At 48.1% G+C, this 23,383-nt stretch overlaps 1 protein-coding gene across 4 annotated transcripts in view; it reads left to right on the forward strand.

The window, feature by feature from the left end:
- Window positions 1-23,383, forward strand: part of gli2a (GLI family zinc finger 2a) — an 86,068-nt gene that overhangs the window by 44,678 nt on the left and 18,007 nt on the right. For all 4 annotated transcript variants that reach the window (XM_029256721.1, XM_029256719.1, XM_029256722.1 and 1 more), the window contains 3 exons: window positions 2,796-2,901; window positions 13,396-13,598; window positions 16,102-16,281. In XM_029256721.1, the coding sequence (XP_029112554.1) occupies window positions 2,796-2,901; window positions 13,396-13,598; window positions 16,102-16,281 (489 nt within the window). The remainder of the gene's footprint in view (window positions 1-2,795; window positions 2,902-13,395; window positions 13,599-16,101; window positions 16,282-23,383) is intronic.

Here is a 23,383-nt window from a genome sequence, read left to right on the forward strand (position 1 = left end):
TATTATTGTTATTGAGCGCTTCCTCCGAGGATGTGCTTCTTCGCAACACAAATATCCTCTGTGGCTCCGACTCAGCTTGGACATGAAAAGTGAATGTTTTTCCCTGCGACTCACGACTTCTAGTGTCTTCTGCTAATGTTTAACACCTGGCACCGTCTCCAGATGAAACGTCCCGTAAGGCTCGGGCGCGGATGGCTCTCGCCCTTCGCTCGCAGGATTTCACGCTCTCGGAAGACGCGATTAGGTTGGTTTAGAAATGATAATATTTAAAGCTACTAAATAAACGCAAAGAGTGACGCCTGGATGAGCACGTCCTGTCGGTTGGACAAGCAGCGGTCGCTCTGGGGCTCCTCTTGCCCTCGGCAGCTTTAATTCTGTGTACGCAGTCCATCATAGATCCCGGTGGTTCTGTAACGCTCGCACGCGCACGTGCGCACGCTAAGAGGCCAGCGAGGAGGAGGAGGGGGGGGGGGATGATGAAGAAGTGAGTACCCTCACGCGCGGTGCTCCTCCAGATGTGGGGACACGTGTAAAAGCTCGAAGACTAATGGGCCCAAGCAGGACACTGCAGTGCACGTCGGGCCAGTGGATGCGAACTCTCTGGAGCGCTCTCTCTCCTCCCGTCCCCGCGCTCCGCGAACAATGGAACTGTCCCGGTGATGGAATAAGGTGTGGGACAATTCCCGCAATGCCCCCCGTGGCCTCCCCACCGCTTTGCCAAGTGACATAGATCACTCTGGAGAGGGGGGCATTATTTACGGGAACCACCATCAAGAAGAATTGCTCCGCACCTCCCAGACTCATTCCGTCATTCAAGACAGCCGTTTGGACGTAAAGGCAGAGGTGTTCCGGACAATCCGGCGCTCATGGTCTCTAGTGATACGTTAAGATCCAAATGGAAAAGCTGGGCGTTTGAAGCCAGAGCCGGAGGGGGCTTTTTCGGCGTCAGAGAGTGGTCGCTCATGACTTCAGCTTGCGAGAATTTAAGCCGTGCTCCGGGCCGCCGCACTCTGTCATGTTTTCGTGACCCAGTTCCCGGCGGTCTTTGTCTTCGGGTTTCCGCACCCCGTGTTCCCCCCTCTAATCCCCCCCAGCCCCCGATACGTTTGGTAAATCTGTTTCAATTCTGCCCACTTATGTACCCCGTGGTCTCACACGGAGCGGCACTGCTGAGAGACCCGGTCATTGCTCTTGAAAGCAGCCCAGCTCCCCAACTCAGCAATGCGAGACCGGTCCTCTTGCTTGGAAACAAGTTTTTAAAACCGATGCCAGTAGAGCATTGCTTGTGCTTCACGTGGGTTTCGGACCAACTGAACAAATCCCTTTAATTAATAGTAGGGCCATTTATTGAAACGAATGCAAGTGAAATGTTGACACTGAAATGTGGTTTTATTCTTAGCTTCTATTTTGAGGCCCACAAATTAACACAGTACCAGGTAATTACTAGCAGCCTTAGAACTTTGTCAGAGCTCAAGAGGACATATGAAAAGCTCAGGTCCAGTCCATCCCAGAAGTGGACAGGTATGACAAATGAGACGCTGTCCAGCTCTGTGCCAACTTGCAGAGGACAACGGAGGAAAGCTGGTTTCCCGGGATGCTGACTCACACAGGGAGCTCTTCCCCGACCCTCGGGCCACCCTCCCCGTGTCGCTCGGGGTGTGGTAAAGATCTGCACCATCGAGGTACTCAGGTGAGCAGTGACTCACTGACACAGTGATACCCAAAAAATTTTAACGCGACCCAGAGATCACCCGGGACTTGTGATCGCGAAGCGCCGAGGTGCCGCAGTTCAGTGCCGCTCGAACCCTGAACGGAAAGGTTCTCAGGCTGTATTAGGAATTTTTATTATGAGCGGAAGAACAAGGTGGGGTAGAATCCTTTCAACGGCAGAGTTATAAAAGAGAGAAAAAAAATGTTAACGAGACACAAAAACTTTTAAAGATGCTCTAAAAGCAAAACAATGGTACGGGATCAGCGTCACTCCTGTAATTAGAACAGCAAAAGGAGGCTGGTTGTGTTTAACAAGATGCTCCGTGCCAACGAAGTATTTATTACTGGAGGATTTTTGGCATTTTTTCCCCCGTTAAATTAAAAACACGCATAAACTTTAACGCAGCTGGTTTAACTAAGTGAAAGGCTCTTATTAAATGGAACGGCTTGATATACTTTAAAGCTGTGCTTATTTCAAAGGAACTGGTGGTATTGATCAAGTGCTGCCACTGCCCGCTTGCATGTACCGTTGTCGGGTCGAGCTCCGAAACGGTCAGGAGTGGCGGTCGTCTTCCTGCGCCGTCTGCGTACGGCCTTTGTGTTCACCCTCCCGTTTAATGACTCTGTGCTAATGAAAGGATGACAGCTCACCGTGGGCTGGGCAGCCCGAGTCGCTGCGCAGACACCCCTGGAGTCAGAGGTGGCGCTTGGCCGGGATGCGCGCATGCAGCAGTGCAGAAAAAGGGTTTTCCCAACGCTGTCAGGTCCTGTTTGAATTAGAGCTGCGGTTTTCCTCGCTACTGTCTATCATCTCCCCCAGTTCAAAGACAGCCTAGCTGCAGGTCTTTGTCAAAAGCCCAGTTGGATATCTTTTATGTTGGAGATGTAGGATTTCTTAGGATTACTTTGATTATTTATTTATTCCACTTCTCTTGTGTGATAGTGCCAATATTTTACACGAAACTACTCAGCTTGCTCAGAATTTCATGCGGAGCCTTATTGTACAGCTTTCGCCTTTGAAATGAATTTTTAAAAGTGTACTGTTTTTGAAGTCGCTCTTCTTCTTCCCCTCTTCCGTCCCGCAGCCCCCCATCACATATTCCCGACCTTCCACGCGCCCATCCCGATAGACGTGCGCCACCACGAAGGGAGGTATCATTACGAGCCCCACACCTTGCACGCTATGCACGGGTAAGTCACGGATCGGCCGTTGCCGCACATCAGCCGTGGTGTCCTGGACCTCCAGGTTTCTGAGGCTCGGCCTGGACTTGTTGAAGTCAAAAAATTGTCAAAGCGATTCTCGAACTTCGGAGGGAAGCCGTTTTGTCTGCGCTGGGGAGCTCGCTTTCAGATTGTTCGGCAGGAGCGAACCCGGAAAGGATACCTTCAGTCAGCGGACGGCTCACGTTCCGTCTCGATTCTCACTGTGTTTCTGGCCATGAGATGAGAACACGAGGCGCAGAGACAAACGATGTGATTTAAGTTAACAATGTCTTTGAGGATGCGTCTCTGTTTTGTGGGGAGTCCTGTGGTTGCGGGTTACAGCGGATCTACATGTAAGTACAGGGTGGAGAAAAGCCGGGGGTCTCCTCTCCACCCCTGGGACATCCAAGGTTGAGGAGTGCCAGGAGATCCATCAGCTGTAGGCAGCACAGAGGTGTACTTGGAATGTCCAAGAGTGAGCAAAACCGCAGATATGTCGGCCAGCCAGATAACAAAGACAGATGAATCCGGTACGAGACCATGGGAAAAAAAAAAAAAAAAAAAAAACTGGTTCAGCATGAGTTTAAAGAGTTATGGGTACAAGTTTCACTGGTTTCTTTGTAGCGCTTTGGAATTTGGCGTACTGTGAGCGGAACGTACTTCCAGCGCAAGTCCGCTCTTCGTTAGCAGGACATTGCCGAGAAAGTGCGTGACGCCGTGTGTGAAGCTAACACTGTCATTCTGCTTCGTCGCAAGACTTTTGCCCTTATCGCACCTTGTGGACCAACGCGCACGCTCCTCATCACTCTTGAGGTTACCGCTAGGAAGTCCCTGTCTCCTCAGAAGGATGGAACTGAGTTTAAGCACAACCTGCTTTTTTCCACCTTAAAACTGGAAGAGAGAAAAAAAAAACAATGGAGTTGAGGAAATTCTGCTGTAACATTTAAATTCAGAGATCTGATTTTGATGCATTCTGGGAACCCCGCAGAAACAGGGCAATTCATCACAGGGACCGGAAAGCAAAGGGGGGAAAAAAACAATTCTGTCTCTGTTCTCGGCCACCTTGATTAATGTGATTTGATCTTGACAGTGGACCCCTAATTCATCAAGACCTTGATCTAGCCGTCTTTTCGTCTGCCTGCGCCAAATTCATCTAATTACATGAACATTGCACAGCAAATTAAGTGTGGTGTCGTTTGTCGTGAAATGAGGCACTTTATTATCCACTCGTGGCAGAGTGTCAGAGGTCGTCCTCTTGATTGCCTAACATGACATCTCCGTACAGTCCCCTTTATCATTGTTTGCATATAGCATAATGAGGGCCCGGGATATTTTGTCAAAGCTATCATAAAAAGAAAGGCGGCAGGGGGGCTTCCCTCGAACCGCCAGCATCCTGGCTCTGCGGAGGTGACAGCAAGTCAAGATCCAGTCTAGCAGGACTCAGCATACAGGACGAGATTTTCGGCATCTTCCTACACCTGCTAAAAGGGGGCGTGGCGGCGCGGCGGCGCGGCGGCAGGGGGCGGGTTTAGCTGGGTCCCGCTCTCTGGCGGCGCTGGGGTTCGAGTCCTGCTTGGGGTGCCTTGCGACGGACTGCCATCCTGTCCTGGGTGCGTCCCCTCCCCCTCCAGCCTCGCACCCTGTGTTGCTGGATTAGGCTCCGGTTTGCCGCGACCCCGCTTGGGACAAGTGGTTTCAGACAGTATGTGCGTGTGTCCTTGCGCTGCTGTCCCACCTGAAGGCCAGTGGCAGGGGCTAAACCCAGGTCAGAAGTGGTTTGGAGCTTTAAGTGAATTAAACGCCAAGCACTTATTTTGACAGGAGAGCCCATGCTTTCACAAAGCTCTGCATTGCACACAAATTGCAAGATGCCATAACACGGTATCACGCTTCAAATATACAGGTGCTCCTCGACTTACGATGGTTCGACTTACAATTTTTCGCTGGCGATAGACATTCCGTAGAAGCCGCACTTCGAATTTTGAGTTTTTTCCCCGGTGCGATGCTCTCTCGCAGTGCTGGGCAGCGTCAGCGATCCCATATTGGCCATCGCACGTACGCTAGGCTGTGATGTTCGGTAGGTTAGGTGTATTCGCGGAACGTTACCCCATCATAAGTCGGGAATCACCTGTAGTCAACTATCTGTGCAGCAAAGTTTTTAGAAAACAACAGCAAGTATTGCTGATTGATGTATTTTTAAAATTCATAGTTTACTAGTTCTGTGATGAGAGCTGGGTGATTTTGTTTCAGCTTATCAAACTTTATCTGAGATGCTGCCAACATATTATTTAAAAAGGTTTCGAGCACTTTAGTCTCCAATGTATGTTTATTTTTTTCGGTTTTTGTTGGGCAAGTTTGATCGCAGTAAGCCGCCCAGGCAGAAGTAAATGCTCCATCCCTTCTCTCCAGGCATACCTCGTAGAAAGTCTGTGTGCAAAACACCCTCGGGGTCACATGGGCAAGTTAATTGGTCCATTAATCCCTAAAACTGCAGAACTACAGGACTTGTCCTCACTGTGTCCTGCTGGACAAACTGGACAAAACATGGTATTTTATCAAAGGGTTGCAAATGCTTTCAGTTCACCGTTTTCCTGCACGGTCACTGTCCGAGACGGGTCTCCAGAATAAATCACTGCGCATAACCGTTGCAGTGGATCATCCCTTCAGATGGAAGGGTGTACCCTTTTAAGAGGATGTACTCCAGAATGCCAGCCCATCCTGACAGTCATCCCCAGACCAGTGCGGCTGAACCGTGTGCCACGGAGGGGAGTATTGGAGAGCCGGGGAGCTTTCTTTGCCTAAATTAATGTCACGAATGTTCGGCAGATTTCTGGGAGTAACGGAATGTGCACGTTAACCTCTACTATTACTAGAAGCAATACAGTTGACCCTTGAACAATGCGGGGGTTGGGGGCGCCGACTCCCCACGCAGTCAGAAATCTGCGTATACCTTTTGACTCCCCAAAATGACAACTACTAATAGCCTACTGTTGAGCGGAAGCCTTACCGATAGCACAAACAGTCGATTAACGCATATTTTGTATGTTATACGAATTATATATTGTATTACTACAATAAAGTAAGCTAGAGAAAAGAAAATGTTGAGCTAATCATTATGAAAATACATTTACAGTACTGTGCTGGATTTATCGATACCATAGGTTTACATCGTCCGTTTACGAGAATCATCTCTCTGTCTGTCAGTACCTACATCAATATTGTTTTTGATACAAAACAATATAGATGTTATGTGTATTATGTGTATATTTTATGGTACTAAATGATAAAATAGACTAGTACCTACATATATTTTATGCTTTCAAGGCACACCTAACATTTTCTTAATTTTTTCCATATTTCTGGGCTACGCGGTTCGTTTGTGAGTTTTTTCAAATTGTCACAAATCTCCCAAAAGTTTTTCCAACATATTTATCGAATCCACGTACGAGTGGACCTGCGCAGTTCAAGCCCGTGTTGTTCAAGGTACAACTGTACGTTATTTTTTCAGGGGCCAAAAATTTAAAGTAGCCGGTGGTGTAGCGGTTCAGGCACTTACCTCTTGGTCTGAAAGCTCCTGCTTTAAGTCTTGCTCCGGCCGTTGTGCCCTTGAGCAGAGTGCTTACTCTCACTTACGTCACTAAGAATGTCCTTCTGTACACATCACTGATATAAGTACCTCAGTGCCCAGACCTAACAATGTAAGTCGCCTTACACAAAGGCATTGGATCAATTAATAATATACCGTAAGGATTAATAGTTCATTATCAGGATGTGCTATTAGTCACACAGAACAGCGAAACCAACGCCATGACTCTTCAGGGTGTCTTTGCTTTACTTGCACATTGTATGTAAAGCACCTACACAGCCATGCATCACACCTGGGCTGTGCTTTACCAAAATATAAAATAAATGTATCGGTGCATACATTATTTTCCGACGACTGACGTGTGTTTCTAGGTCACTGCTTCGCATTCATTTGCAGGAGCATGCCGAGGAATCATCTGCACAGCTGAAGACCAAACTATCAAGTGTCCCTTAGACCTGCATGGAACATAGAGCAATGGGCCAAAGAGAAAGAGCCTATGTCACACTATAGTTCTTGTCCAGCTCCATTCCGAGAGCACACAAAAGGTGGGTGGGAGCTGGTGGGGGTGGAGAGAGAGGCAAATATAGACTCGAGGCTGGCCCGGCCCAGCAGCCATCCAGGCAGGAGTCTGCTGTGCTTAACCCCCGGCTGAAACGAATCCCAGCAGTAGCCCGAAGACTTCCTACCTGGAAGCAGGCTGGGAACGGAGGGTGGGCAGGTATAGTGCGGCACCACCCAGCCAGTATCTCTGGGCTATCCCACTCGTGAGTTCCGACACAGCACACATTTCTGAGCCAGTAGCCCAGCTTGTGTCAGTAATTGCTCCCCAGTAGGGGGAAAAAGTCTGTCAAATTTCTTCTTGCCCTGCCTTGGACACTCAAAAATCACTATCCCTCAAAATTCTGGCCATGTTCAGCCTACCTTATTCGAGCAGCAGGGATAGTTTGCATTCTGCGCCGACCAAGGCAATGGAAGATGAACTTGAGAGGTGTTATGAAACAGCATGAATGGTGGAAGACTGCTCCTTTGTTTAAGAGATGATTACCTTGTGTTCTTCCCTGAGAAGATCCAGTGTTTCCATAAATGAAGCCCGATTAAATGATGAGAACTGACTAAGGGACTGCTCTCGGAGCTCCTATTAGGGTTACACACCACATGATTTCTCAGTGACTTCAGTCTGACCTCCAGAAACACAGTTCAAGTAGTATCTTGTCAGCAGAGGTATAGTGGCAAGGCCCCAATTAGAGTACAGGTGGTGCCTGACTTACAATGGGGTTACGCGCCACGAAATGTAATACACACCCAACCTACAGACCATCATAGCGTAGCATACGTGGGATGGCCATTACGGGTTTGCCGCCTTCATGCTGGGAAATTATCTTGAGTTTCTCCTGTAGAGTAACTGCCTTCCTGTTCTTCTTCCCACCAGTAGCAGGAGACACAGATGGGCTTTTCTGTGACATTATGGTACACAAAACACAATGTAGATACAAGGGGGTATCTGTATAGCGACCGCGTGACAGACTGGGAGATGCGGATCGCTGCCGCTGCCCAGCATCGCGAGAGAGTATCGCACCACATATCGCTTGTCCAGGAAAAAATCAAAATTCAAAATTCGAAGTACAGTTTCTACTGAATGTCTATCACCAGCTCACTATCGTAAAGTCGAAAAAATCACAAGTCGAACCATCGTAAGTCAAATCAAAAAGTCCTTACACACGTCCTGCACTAAATTGTGTCCGAGCGCATTTCACTTTAAACAGATGGTATTTTCACCGGCTTTGTCCTCCAGTCATTCAATTATGTCTGTTTCTTCCTCGTTGAACAAACAGCGAGGCAGTAGAAAAAGAGAAATATGGTGACTGAATATTTTTAGAATCTAATTTTTCATAATCTGTCGTATATCTATTTGGTATTTGATTTTCCATAAAATATATTACAGTGAGGGGGTGTGGTGGCGCAGTGTGTTGCACCACAGTCCTGCTTTCCGGTGGGTCTGGGGTTCGAGTCCCGCTTGGGGTGCCTTGCGACGGACTGGCGTCCCGTCCTGGGTGTGTCCCCTCCCCCTCCGGCCTTACACCCTCTGTTACTGGGTAGGCTCCGGTTCCCCGTGACCCCAAATGGGACAAGCGGCTCTAAAAATGTGTGTGTGTGTGTGTGTGTGTGTGTGTGTGTGTGTGTGTATTACAGTGAGAACACAAAGCCAGAGGATCTTTCCTGCTGTTACTGTCCTTCTACAGAACTCTGGTAGAGCAGCGGTGAGAGCCGCTGCCTCTGGACCCCAAGGTTGCAGGTTGAAATCCTGCCTGTAGTACCCTTGAGCAAGGTACTTACCCTAAATTGCTCCAGTAAATTTACTCTGCTGTATAAAATGGTAACTAACTGTAGGTGTCCTAACACTGTAAGTTGATTTGGAGAAACATGGGAACTGTGTTCAGTTTTGTATAAACACAGTTTGACTTAATAAACATGTACATTCCTACACTTTGTCATATAAACTTTTTTGATTTTACTAAATATACTGTATATTCTTCACGTACAAGTTGGAATCTTTAAGCACACTAAAGAGGGCAGGCGTCAAATACCTTAAATGCGGTTTGCTCTCGCTGTAGTCTCTTACATTCCAAGTTGATGCTGTGTCTTCAAAGACCATAAACGTGTTCCCCAAACGTATTCTGTCGTGGTCACAAAGACATTAGAGCGGTCCGGTGTGGAGAATGAATGAATGATAACTTTTGCATTCCCTGCCACTCTTCATCCATGGTGTCTTAGTTCTATCAAGTCTGCCAGATTCATGCTAAGTAGGAGTTTTGTCGGCCCACTGAATACCGACCGTTTAACGTACTGAGCACAAAAAGCGGCCGAGGAGGCCTCGTTTCGAGAGGGATTACCGAGAGCGCGTAGGTAATGCTTCTGGGGTCTCATGGTCACTCTGTCCAACATGGCGCAACATCCTTCCCTCAGTAGAGGCTAATGTGAGCTGTAATAACGCAAGCCATTCCGTGGGTATCGCCTTTAAAACTGCAGCTTCGCATTACTTATTTAGAGCTACTGGGTTTAAGGAGTCTCCATGAGGGGGGTTTTGTTTCTGAAAGCGTTCTGAGTACTGTACTATACGTCTGCTGGCAGAACACAGAAATATTTATGCGATTAATATTTAAAGCATATTTCTGTGAGCCCTCATCATGCATTAAGCAGCATATGATCTTACAGTGTGTCTGAAATGCAGTTGTTTAGGTGGGCACATTATCAAACCACACTTGTTTTTTCAGGGCCACGCGAAGAGGCTCCCGCTTCCCTTCCGTACAGTTTTTGACCAGCCCTGTACCTCAATAACTCCGCGTTCCGCGTTTTCACAGTGGCAATCAAAACCTCATACGAAGAAAAGATGCCATGATAAACGAAACTTTTAAAAAGGAGAGAATCTAAACTGCTTGTTAGAAAGTGCCCATGTTTTCATAGAACTTGGCCCTTCATGCCGTGACGTGTTTGTGAAGTGCGAGACCCTTTTTTTTTGCAATTAGATATGTTTTTGCGCATTCCGTACAGAAAAAAATGATTGCCAAAGCCACCTGGTTGGCCCGGTCCTGTATGAGCAGCCGCTGGATGGTCCATGGGTGAGTTTGATTGTCAGTTCAGCCCTTGAGGGGATGTTTGCTCCTGGATCCCACTTCTGCCACCACAGCAGCCTTCATGTGGAAGCAGTCTGGATAGGTGGACATGGGAGATGAAAGAGCGTGTGGCCAGAGGGGAGAGAGTAAACCCAACCAAGCCAGCCTTTTCACCATAAATTATTCACACTGACAAGAGCATGCATGTTGCCATTTTGGGGCAAAATCTGGACAATATTCAACCCAAATAGTAGTCCTGAGGGTGCATGTGCAAGAAACTCTGTCCTACAAGGGAAGGGTAGTGTGTTATGTGTGGATGGCGTGTCTGTTTCTTCTTAGCTTCTGAACAGAGACCTCTTTATTGCCATCCATTTGCAAGGCTGATGGCAGAATTTTGGCACTGGAACAGGGCTGGTAGTCTGCAGGCATTTACTGGAAACTTGGTGGGGTTTGGGTCAAGGATGCCTGGTCCCTTGGCAGCTTAGAAATAAATGAGAGATTGAGGTCACTCAGAACCTACCTGAGGAATTCTGGATCTCAGACCCACCTTTCAGACCCAAAAAACCACTGCGGGCTGAGAGTCAACCCCACCCCTTAGTGGATTGCAGTGATTTAAGACACTCATAGAGAAGCGGCCTATACTTCAAATGCAGTAAAGGTGTGTTAGGCTTTCGAAGGGCACCTTCCTGTGAGACAGTCTGCTGCTTCCAGTGATTTTCAAGCTGGAATTCATATAACATTGAAGGGAAATGATGGGACATGACAGATTGTGAGCTCTGAAACACATTCACGCGCTGACGACTCACATCCCTACGGAAGATAGATTCTGAACTGGAAAAACTGAGCAAAGAACAGTGGGGACTTGCAGCTGACTGCCACAAACCATGGCGCATGTACTTCCCACCAGTGAAAGGTACTGGGATGCAAGTGTGGCTCTGGTGTCCCACTGGTCTGTCTTTGTACAGAGGGGAACAGTGCCTGTACACACGGCCCTGCGTGGGCCCTTCCCGCTGGGCGGATAGGAAGACATGCATCCAACAATGGGTTGGCTAACTGAGAATACAGGCTTCCTTTAAAGCCTCCCAGCAAGTGAAACTCCATGTTTTTTTTTTTTTGAAAAATTAAAATATCACACTGCTACTTTGTGCTGCCTGCAACTCGTCAATGCCATTGCGAGTCAAAAACCGCTGCTCCAAAAAAAAAAAAAAAAAAAAAAAAAAAGCAGACCCAGATTCATTACCATTTGTCTTTTTCCCTCTTCTGGAAATTCAGGAAGAATGAAGTTTGAGGAAACGCAAATGGCCTGCTTTGTGTAATAGTGTTGAGCGGCACCGATGTCACAAGAGCCGAGGGAGTCTAGTCGAGAGCAGGGGGGAGGAGCGTGGCGTGGTTTCCACGATTTCTGTACAGCGATGTATACAGCGGTGTGTCAGAACCCAGCCTGGGGCCCATAGCGAGACAGTGCTCTTCTGAACCCCACCCCAGCTCTCTCTTCCTTCTAGGGCGGAAGACCTGCCTTGCTAAAGAGCACTCCCTGCTGCCCCTGTCATCCGCATGCTGGGCGAGTCTTTTTCGGTGCATATCAGCCCCACCAGTACCCACCTTCAAAGGAGTGCAGAAGGGGGCCACTCACCCTATCCTCTTCCCCTCCACTTTCTCCTCAAGAGCAAGAGGCAATCAAACATGCTGTGCACTCTTCAGAAGGTTTCAAACATACTGCTGTTCACAGGCTGGGTTTTTGTAGAGAAGCAGCCCAATTACCTGCCAAAAGGAAGGACAACACATTTCATGTCCAGTAGACAACCCTTGGGCGATTTAGTTGGATTTCATTACAGTCCAGTATTTTGTTCATCAAACTGGGTGGGTCAAAGCAGGCGGGTAAAGACCGCTTCCATTGTAATTACAGTGACCCCATGCCGGGTGACACCTCCATGGGAAGCAGACCAGCATGAGCTGTCCCTGCTCCTTGACCCTGCCTGCCTTACCGCCTTCAAACTAATCCCATCCTACCTGGCTCAAAGAACAATAGGACTAAGAACAGAAGCAGACATGATCTCAGTTGCGATCTTGAAATAAGCAGCAGACGGGAAGAGAGTTTGTATCAGAATACACAGCCAGTTAGATTCATGCACAGATCTGATTTACCTTGCTATCAAGGTCATATTTAACTCTCAGAGACAGTATGACTCCATGCTGAACACATGGGTGGGTTTGGGGGTGCAGAATGAAACCCACTGTCACTGCATGGTAAAGGGAGATCATGCTAAGAGTGGATTTACTTTTTTTAAAAACTAAATTCTATATGAAGTACTGCAAAATTTCTCTGGTTCAACCAGCCAGAATGCACGAGCACACCAGAATCGATTGACACGAAACAGGTAGAGGGTTAAACTCACATTATTTCCTCCTGTCATCAAAATCTCTTTCTTTGCCTCAAACAAACTTGTATAAACACGTTCAGCAATTTGATACATGCTCTACACATGTTGACTCCAGCACCCAGACGGTAACAATGAATAAAGGAACGATCACTGTAACAGGAGGAATGAATGCGACAGCAGGAACAATGGATTCAAGAGCAGTCGTACCCCGAGATACGCCCGTTCGCGTTACGAGAATTCAGCCGCACGAGGAGTTTCATTTGACACCCGAGCTTCACCGTACGAGGCATTTCCTTGCGTTTATGAAGGCCGAAGCTGGATTTCGCGTGGCTCTCAACTGTTGAAGAGCACAAGACATTTACATTTATTCACTTAGTAAAGGCTTTTCTCCAAAGTACGATATTGCTAGCTGTATCACTTTGGACTGTAGAGAGTTTAGTGTATCTAGAACCTTCCGTCGTCTTGGACGAATGCGTCAAGCTAATGAAGCTCCAGAGAGCCAAATATTGTCATCGCTACCGATTCACCGGTGCACATCTCAGGTCCAATAGACAAAACACTCTAGCTTTCATCTACCAAAGGTTCTCCCTCTCCCTCAAACTCCATAATTCATTTCCTCTGAAAAAGTCCAGTCTCTTTAAACAGAATCTATAACTGGATTTATTCGCTGCTCCCAGGTGCAGCCATCAGTCTGGGTGGTGGTGGTGTAGCCTGGGCTCCTACCTACCACAGCATCACTGTACTTTGTATATATTCCGGTAATTGACAAAAGTACGGACGCACAGTGCGTATAACATTGTCCGTACGCATACACACACGGACACACACCACATTATATTGTGCAGTACAGATACAAGAATGAGGTAATGATGATGAAGTAACGTTGTGTTCCTCTCTCCCTCAGACCTCCGGGGTTGTCGGGAAGCCCAGTCATCTCGGACATATCCCTCATCCGCCTGTCACCCCACGCTTCTGGGACAGGGGAGTCTCCTTTCAACCCGACACACCCCTATGTCAGCCCCCACATGGAGCACTACCTCCGTTCCGTCCACAGCAGTCCCACCCTCTCCATGATCTCTGCAGCAAGAGGCCTGAGCCCAGCTGAGCGTGAGCAGGCCGACCGCACTAGGGGTGGGGTTGGAAGAGATGGAAGGGATGAAGAAGGGAAGGGGTATCCTTGCTGTGTCTTCGCCAAATACAGAAGCTTTGCGGTACACTCGGCAGTCTGTAACCATAAGAAGCACGACCCAATGCACAATACATATGTTGGGCGGCACGGTGGCACAGTGAGTAGCACTGCTGTCTCACGGCGAATGGGTGGTGCGAGAGAACATGGGATTGCTCTCAGCTCAGTCTGTGCGGAGTTTGCATGTTCTCGCCGTGTCTGTGTGGGTTTTCTCTGGGTGCTCTGGTTTCCTCCCACCATCCAAAGACACCCTGTTGAGGTTCACCCATAGTGTGTGAGTTACAGAGAGTGTGTGTGTGTTCCACTGATGTATGTATGGATGAGTGAGCAGTGTAAGTAGTGTATCTAGCAGTGTAAGTCACCACGGTGAATAAGGTGTGTGGGCTCATAACACTACATAGAGTTCACTGGAAGTTGCTTTGGACAAAAGCATCTGCTACGTTGTAAATAAATGTGTAATTTTGATCTATTTAACGGGATTGAAAGAATCTATAGAAACAACATGCATTTGCATTAAAATAGCTTCGTTACATAACATACAGTTTTTATGTCTAGCCTTTACAATCTTGAGAAACAGGAGATGGGCAGCAGGTGAACACGTAACACTTCCATCTTTTGTAGCCGTACGGATGATAATGCTCTTGCTGGAGAGCGACTGCATCACAGGGCAGCGTACGAACTTGCGTTTGAAATCGCACCCACTTAAAATACCCAACCCACTGAATTATTTCAATTAAATTCGGTTAGTTTTTATATAGTGCCCTTACCAGCATCGCCCCAGAGTGCTCAATTAGTCCTCCACAGATACAGCTCCGCAAGACTTTGAACTTCTCTGAGCTTTAGTGTTCGGGCAGTAAGGGTGGGGTGACAGAGGCTGCTATTGGAAATTAATAAAGGAAAACAGACCTAACCGAATTCCCCAGATTTGCTTAGATGTGCTGACAGCTCTTTCTTCCGAGAAGAATTACAATAACAGGTTGAGGCGAGGATCAGAACAGGAAATAAATCACGTTTTACAGTCTGTCAACAGTAATGTCTCTGCACACTTTTAAAGTTAAATAAGCAGCGCGCAGGAGATCTCCCCGCTGATACGGCAGTGTGCGCGAGTCAGACGGGGAGAGACGGGGGGGAAAAGATGGGAAGCTACCGGAATTTTCAAGTGAATGCAGATGAGAAGAGGTGACAAACACACTGCTAACCTAGAAAATATACCCCGTTTGGACTGAGGCCTCTCTCGAGCATTACACTCAAACAGGAAGTGGCCACAGCTCTGGTAACTCAACCACGGTGGCACAGCGAGTAGCGCCGTTGTCTCACAGTGCCGGGGTGCTGCGAGCGGACGGGGATTCGATCCCTGCTCACGCCGCGTGGAGTTTGTTCTCCGTGTCCGTGTGTGTTTCTTCCGGGTGCTCTGGTTTCCTCCCACAGTCCAAACACATGCTCTTTAGGTTCCCCCGTAGCGTGTGAGCGACAGAGAGAGTGTGTGTGTTCTACCGATGTATGGCTGAGTGGCCCAGTGTAAGTAGTGTATCTAGCAGTGTAAGTCACTGTGGTGAATAAGGTGTGTGAGCTAATAACACTATGTAGAGTTCATTGGAAGTTGCTTTGGACAAAAGAGGATATATAAATCAGTTTTATATGATCCGTTATTTCGAAAAACAGCAGCTGTACTCTAAGTTAAAGCCGAAATGGTTTCTCTGTGTTAATGTTTTTATTGATGTCACATTAGGCACGAACACACTCTTCCAGGACCTTCATGATGTATGATTTGTCCTAAATATTTATCCTTTGCTCAGAAATGTCCTGACTAAGCAGCCAGTCTCAATGGGGCCACACTGGGGTCTCTGCTGCTCGCTGACTTTTGGGTCAATGAGCTCATACAGCCCAGTGATATGATCCAGGGAGCAAATGACGGGGGGGGGGCTGCAGTCGAGCACCAGCCGCGAGGAGGGCATGTACACATTGCCATTCTCCTTTACGGCCTAACACACCTAACTGTTCCTGAGAGCCTGTGTCACCGTGACCCATGAAGCAACTTTGTGAAGGTCACCACCCTTGACCCCGCTTTCCCAAAACGGAGCGGGATCCCCCCCATCCGTGGCACAGAGGACGGCTGATCCATACATGGACTCCTGGTAAACAGGTGGACCCTATAAAACAAAATCACACAAACCCCTTATCGCTCCCGATGCGTTAAGGGGTGTTTTTACTGGGCACATTTGTTGACCCTGGGATACTGAGCTGAGCAAAACTGGAAGGGAACATGGGGGCCCGTGTTAGGCAGACAACTCAAAATTCTTAGCTGAAAACACAGATAGAAAGTGCTGATCACACACTGTTAAAGCTGAACACGCTGGGTACACAACTCAAAGAACGGTGAGATACTCTTCGGTGAAATCCTTCGTCCCTGTTCTTCCGCCCCAGTGACACACGAGCACCTGAAGGAGCGCGGACTCTTCGGCTTGCCCCCGCCCCCACCGGGGGCCAACCCAACAGAGTACTACCACCTGATGGCAAGTCACCGGAGTCCCTACGGGGACCTGCTTCTACAGACGGGAGCCGCCGCAGCCACCCACCTGCCGGACTACATCAGCCCCGTGGATGGTGAGTCACAACAATGGAACTGCTCATCCATTCAGGGTCACTGCAATCCAACACGTATCGCTGGCATCGCATCAGAGTCCATTGCTGAGCGCACGCAACACGAACAGAACATCTTCGGAACGTGGCAGGACAGCTGGGCACATCTGAACAAGTTAAATCATAGAGACTCAGACCTGCAGCTCCAGAGGAATTTTGATATCGCCCAGGGAATATCGATGATGCGTTCAGTTGAACGTATTCCCTTGGTTGAGATGCGGATGAGTTGCAGGTGTTCTTTTTCAGATGGCCATTCTTCTTCGGCCCACCCTTTCATTGTAACATTGAGGTATGAAGGAATGACCCAAAGGGGAGCGATAAAACTCCAAGAGCAACAAAACATAAGGATGTTTAACACATTTTTTTTTCCGTTTGAAACAACTTCAAAAGGGAGAGCCCCTTCAGGTATATACAGTACTTCAGATCTTCACCAGAACTTTCCATAAACAAGAATAGGACGGATCAGGCAGGCAGGACATTTATGAGGTGATTGTCCTTTCGGGGGAAGCGTTGGGTTGGAGGTCTGTTTACTGTAATGAATGACTGCTTTCATCCTCAACATCCTCTGCCACCTTAAAAGGGTAGACATGTCCAGATGAGAGACAGATTCTTGCCAGGATAATACTGCCCCAAGGACCTCAGGTTGTAGTCTAATCCATCACAGAGCTCCCTTTAAAGAAAAGTTTAAAACGCCATGAAAACCCACACCTTAAAGAGGAATGTTCATCGGCGAAATTGCAAAGCTGGTGCAGTTTGTCTAGCCGCGCTACCGTAAATTCCTCAAGTCATGCCTGCATCGTACCGGTTAAGAGTCCAACAGATTCATCAGCTTGATTTGTGCTTCCTCGGTGCATGTTCTGTCATTTCACCCCTTGGCTCCGCGTGTTGCTCATCCTTCCCGTGTCCCATTGGAATATTAACCCTTCGGATCGCCGGGGCACAGCTGACTCACTGGGACATGTCCAACTCCAAACGCACTGGAGGTTTCAGAGGGTGGCGGTGGGGTTCGGCAGTAAGTTCGGCGTTTCGGAGGTTGGGGGGGGAGGGGGTGGAGTAGGGGTTTTGACGGTCCCCGGTTCCAGCGCTGCGGACCGCCGTGCCGCGGTTGGAAAAACACGCGGCGCTTGCCCACGGCTGTTTACCGAGGCAGCCCCCGTGTTGTTTGCTTAAACACCCACAGACTGCAGCCCGCCCTGCGCCGCCTCTCCTTGCCCCAGTCTGTTGTTTTGTTTTCCCTCTCAGCGGGTTCGACGCCTCTTGGCTCCGGGCCGTCCCCGAGCGAGGGCCGCTGGGGCCGCGGGCCGAATCGGCCCCGCGCACAGATGCGGTATTGACAGAGCCCGGCCCGGCCTGGCTAATTACTTCAAGGGGAAACACCTCGATGAAGGGTTTCATTTTTGCTGAGAGGAGCCGTAAACATGCATCTCCATCTCCATCGCTTTGGCACGGAGCACCGATAAATTTATGCACGCCTTTAATATCAATTTATGCACTAATAAATTCTGCAGACCCACCACAAGCCTTCAATGAAGCCCTCTCATTCGCATCGGTCGCCAGGCACAGCAGAGACGCTGACGGTGAACAGCGGTCACCGGTCGCATAGAAGCGCATTAATGTCCGTCCACGGCGCCGACACGAACCACCTTTCGGAGGAACGGTCGCGGTAGCGAAGTTTCCACGGCAAAACCCGAGATAAAAATTCACGGATAAGGCTGAGTTTTCTTACGCCGAGACGCAAATTCAGCGTTCCGCCCTTTAAGTAACCGGATTCTGCGCGATACCGTTTGCGAAATAATGATACGACAAATAACTGCCAGCTGAAACCGACACATTGTCTCGTACTGCAGAACCTTGGCTTGAGTGCTTTCCAGGGTTATTCTCCCATCCCGTCCACAGAGAGCATAATTATTCCGAGTGAAATACCACAACAACAGAGCGCCCGTGGCTGAGGTAGTGGAGGCAGCTGTTGCCTTGGCCAGGTTTCCTGCGGCCTGCCAGGCCCTCTGCGCTGAATTACCGTAGCTCTTCTTCCGTCCAACATATCCGCACTTTCCCCATGACACGGGCGTCAGGCGCAGAACAATTAAACGGGGCCGTTAAAGCGCAAACGTACACAGGCGAACAATGAGAAGGCTGGCAGACGCAGCTTCGGTGCGCTGAAACGCTTTCGCGCCGTGCGGAGGGGTGTGTCGGTGGGCTGTCGATGGCAGCTGCGTGTCGCGGGTCACAGCGGCAGGGTGCGTTTCACGGTTTGAAAGCTCGGCGACCGCTCGGCGACCGCTCGCGCAACTAATGCGAACGGCTCACATCTTCCGTGGAAGGGTTTTCGCTGAGGGCAACGCATTTCCACGATGAAATTTTTACGAACCTTTTACATTTACGTGTATTCGTTTAGCAGATGCTTTTTTCCGAAGCGACGAACACCTCGTAGAAAATACAGTGTGTTCATTACATTGGCAGGAAGAAGCACTTGGATGCAGACGTGTGATTCTTAAGTGCAGTTAGTTTCTTTCTACCATATGAATCGATGTTCATCGCACGAGTATCTGCATAAAACTTTTTCCGAATATTGACGATACCCGATCGCCGTCCTAATATTTTTTTTTTTATTTTTGAGATTTATAAACATTTACGTTACGTTACAGGAGTAGCTGCGTAAAGGTTTATCCGGGCATCATATTAAAGTCATGGTGCATGAACATTTATCCATTACACGAACTTACGAGATGATGGGCAAAGTGGGTCTGGAAAAGGTGAGTTTTCAGACCCTTTTTAAATGTGGACAGAGATTCAGCAGTTCTGAGTGACGGGGGGAGGTCGTTTCACCGCAAAGGAGCCAGAACCGAGAGCCTCCGTGCTTTACCTTTCGTACGTGGGACCATCAAGCGGGCAGATGTGGAGGAGCGTAGCGGCCTGGTTGGCGCGTAGCTGATTTACGTTTCAAGTAAATTAGGTACGGGTGTCTTGTTTTGAAGGGACTTGTTTTCATAGTAAATGAAAGAAACGGGCTGCTCGAGGACAGCGCTCATCGAATGCTCGGTTGGATCAATAAATAAATCCATCACTAATGGCCGGTTTATTCCAAAGAAGGCCCAGCGCTTAGCTGAACGCGCCGCACAACCCGGGCAACGCTATGATAATGTGTCTTCCAGACACCGCGAGATTTACATAAGTCCTTTCACAGCTCCTGTCCTTCCTTCCCACAATACCAGAGTGAAAGAAAGCTACCTTGTCTCATACAGAGCGGCTTAGGCGAACAGAAGGGAGGGGGGGAAATGAAGCGAAATAATCTGCATCTAGAAGGCGATGGGAAAAAATGATCGTGCTCCCTAAACAATAGGCGCAGCCAGGGAAAATGTTTCCATTTCTGAAGCCAGAGCTTAGGTACTGTGTTCGGTAACAAGTGTTCACCTTTGCCACTTGACAAAAACACATACAAACACACGCAGACAAATAAATATGCAGCTTGTTGGATTAAGGGCCTGTGGGTTTATTGCAGATCCAGGCAACAGATTTTGAAAACAGCACTCGCTATACGCACTTGGCAAAGTAAATAACACCGTAGTACGCGGACTGTGCCGGAAAGCCACTCGGCCAGGGCGTGCCGCCCGCTCACGGCGCAGAGGCGTTGCTTCTGAGCCTGCACGGAGGTGTCGCACCTGATCTTCCAAGGATGACCTGCGCTCGAGCCCGAAGGAGGCGCACCTCGCTCCGTCTGGGGAAGCCCTGCACGCACCTTCAAGCGGGAGCAGTAAGAAGGAACGTCCACCTGGAAGAAGCGCAGCAGAGCCCTCCGTGCAGACAAAGAGGCTGCAAATAGCTGCCGATTTCTCTGCTCTGCCACGATGTGTGGTCTGACTGCTGTCCCCCAGGAGACCGAAGCATCGCAGGTGAACGTGCGCCGCACCGGTACGCCGGCAAAGAGACGCGACTCATCGTTCGGCTTGGGAAGCAGTCTGGAAACGCAACAGAGCCTTTCTGTCAAATAGTTTTATTTTCTACAAAACTCTTCCAATTACAGCAGCATGGCCGATGGGTACAGTAATTACAGGTTTCGTAAGCATGCACCCAAACATGTAATTATAAGACTGTTGCTCCCTCATCCACAAAGCCGGAGAGGAATGGACGGGATTATGGAGAGGACAAACTGTCCGGAAACAACATGTGGTACCATGTGTGGTTCGCAAGTTTCCATGGGGCTTTCCCTACACGCCCAAAATCTTTCCCCCGCACTCTTCTTTGCATTGGGACCCACTAATGGCCCTTTTTCTGCACTGGGTGTATACAGGTAGAAATAAGGCGCACATCTCGAACTCCCCCAAACGGGCAGTGGCTGTGGGGCAGGGAACCCGCTGGCCGAACAGCGGTCACTGGAATAAATCACCTGTGTGTATGAGGGGGAAGCTTTTGGAAGGGGGAGCACGAAGGCAAAGCAGAAGACTGCTCTCCATTTCCCCATTTATCAAGGGAAGTGGCACATTTAATAAACATCTCCCCAGAGATGTGCAGGAGAAACAGAGATGAATAAGACCGCTGCTCCCGAACACCTCATCCCTGTCTCCGAACAAAAGAGCCGTGTGTACGATGCAAACCTGAGCTGAAAAACTCTTCGGCGTCAACAGATCTACAAACTGCTATCTCATTAGCTACCTTTGCCTTGTGGAGGGATCATCCGTGTTCGTCTGCCTGGCTCTGCCGCAGCCTACCCGTTTCCAGCGCCTTTGGCTACGATCTTACTACCTGTCACAGCTCCATCCCACCACATTCTGGCTTCAGCTCCCTCCGAATCATCCAAGCTCCTGTTGGAGAGCGCTAACCCTCCTATTGCTCTCTGTCAATGGACCGGTTTTGAGGGGAAGCTTCTGGGGCTGCGGCCCAACGAGGACCAGGCAAGGGTTGAGTCCGAAAGCGATGGCTGTTTCCTTCCTACTCTGTCCAAGCTGTCCCTCTAGGGCAGCGCCGGAAGGACAGCTGTGCGCGCTTCTTATGGCGCTGCTTTGTAATCCACCTCTAGCTCTAATATGTTGCTTGGCTTCATCTGCACCATACAACTGCCTCTCCTCTATAGACTTGATACCTATTTGAACAAAGCAAGCTTCTAAAAAGGGTATCTGGCAAGTCATGTCACTGTACGTAAGTGACGCATACAGACGCCCATCGACCTACGCGAACGGACCGTTCTTCAACCCCTTAGGTAAGTCAAAAGTTACGTGTGTCGGATTCCCCCTCCTCGCCCAACATTCAACATAACAGCATGAATAATTTTTCCATCTCAGTTATTCCACGTTGACGTTTCTTCGTAATTATCGTTGATTTCATGCTAGCCGTTCCTTTCACCGCTCCTTTATACGTGCAGCATCCTTCACTATCATATTTATAGTCGATACAGCTAAACCTGGTTCCCATGCTATAGGCGATCATCTTTGTCCACCTTCATACTTCCTTATTATTTTCAATTCCATCTCCAGATCGACCGCTGTCCGCTTGTGAGACGGTTCTCATTTTCCTTACGTGTATTTTATTCATTTATCAGACGCTTCTCTCCAAAACGACATACATCTCATAGAAAATACAGTGTTCATTACATGAGCAGGAAGAGACACTTAGATGCAGACGTGTTATTCTTAAGTAGGTACTTTGTCTCTTTCTTTCCACCATATGAACCAACGTTCATCACACGAGTAGCTGCATAAAACTTTATCACAATATTGACGATTACTTCCTAGTATTTTTTTTAATGTATATATAAACATTTTCGTTATATTATAGAAGTAGTTGTGTAAAGGTTTATCCATTGTTTAACAGGGATGATTTCAAAGTTGTAGACCACGAACATTTACACGCTACATGAACTTAGTAGATCATTGTCAAACTGAGTCCGGAAGAGGTGAGTGTTAAGACCCTTTCGGTAAGTGAATATCCTTCAAGTGCACGTTTACCACCAGGTATTGAAAAGGGTAAAAAAATATGGGAAAAAGCAGTACACCAACGAGAGGAGATACATTCGCAACTCAAAACGCGCTGGAACTGGGGAGATGCAGCTTCCTGCCTTGTCTGGTCACGCCGACTTACACTTAACGTATTTTGGATGTTTTACGTAAGCGCTGTCCGTAAACGCGCGTGCCGGGAATTTTTCACGTAAATCCGGATATACGGCATGTGAGTCGAATTTACGTAAGAGGAGGGCTGTCTGTGTTTGTTCCTTTTCCGCCGACACCTTTAAGATTTCTGCAAAGCACGGTGAACGCAGTCCGTCGGAACCGTTCCCGATAGGAACCGTTCTCTAGGCAGAAATGTGGTCCTCCGTAAAGGCCGCCACTCAGGATTAGCGAGGGAACAAGTTGAGGTCAGTCAGAAATGAAATGCTAAAGCTCAAAATGGACAATAAAGTAGGAACGTTTTCAATAGCTGCAGGAAAGCGCTATTTTAAATGCTGCGTCGAACTGTCGAAAGAATTTTTCCCTTGTTTGCTGTAAAGTAAAGCGACAGAAACAGAAGAGAACACGGCCCACCAAGAACAGACTACCTTTTTGATTGAAATCAATTCTGCAAATTGCCTCCATTTAACATTCTGAAATGTAGCAGCCACAGTGAGATACTTATCTTAGTAATTGCTGTAAATTATTGGGAACAATTAATTGTCCATTGGAAGATCTGAATCTCAATAAGGACTAAGAATGTGAAAGATTATGAAGATAAAGTGATTCATTGCCAAGTCTCATGGTAATCAATTTTTTTTGCTCTAACAACAAATATGCTTCTTTGTGGCACACATGTGATGCCAAGACTTGTTTTCACAACAAAAACTGAGAGTTGCTTACTTATTTTCATAATTTCTCTTATACTTACTTTTCGGCGTATCTGAAAACAGATCTGAAAAGAAATGTGGTTCAAAGAAACAATGTGTTTCTTCTGGAGATATTTGATTATGGATTTGTTATGATGACAACGTTGAAATCCCATAATTCCACGAACTTTACTGGTGGCTGTCGAGTCTTTTTCACAAAATGATATTCTGCGCTGTAAGTATTTAAACGATCTTTATCTCCTCGGCTTAAGTGAAACA

The sequence above is a fragment of the Scleropages formosus genome, chromosome 12, assembly GCF_900964775.1.
Source record: "Scleropages formosus chromosome 12, fSclFor1.1, whole genome shotgun sequence".
Taxonomy (NCBI): Eukaryota; Metazoa; Chordata; class Actinopteri; order Osteoglossiformes; family Osteoglossidae; genus Scleropages; species Scleropages formosus.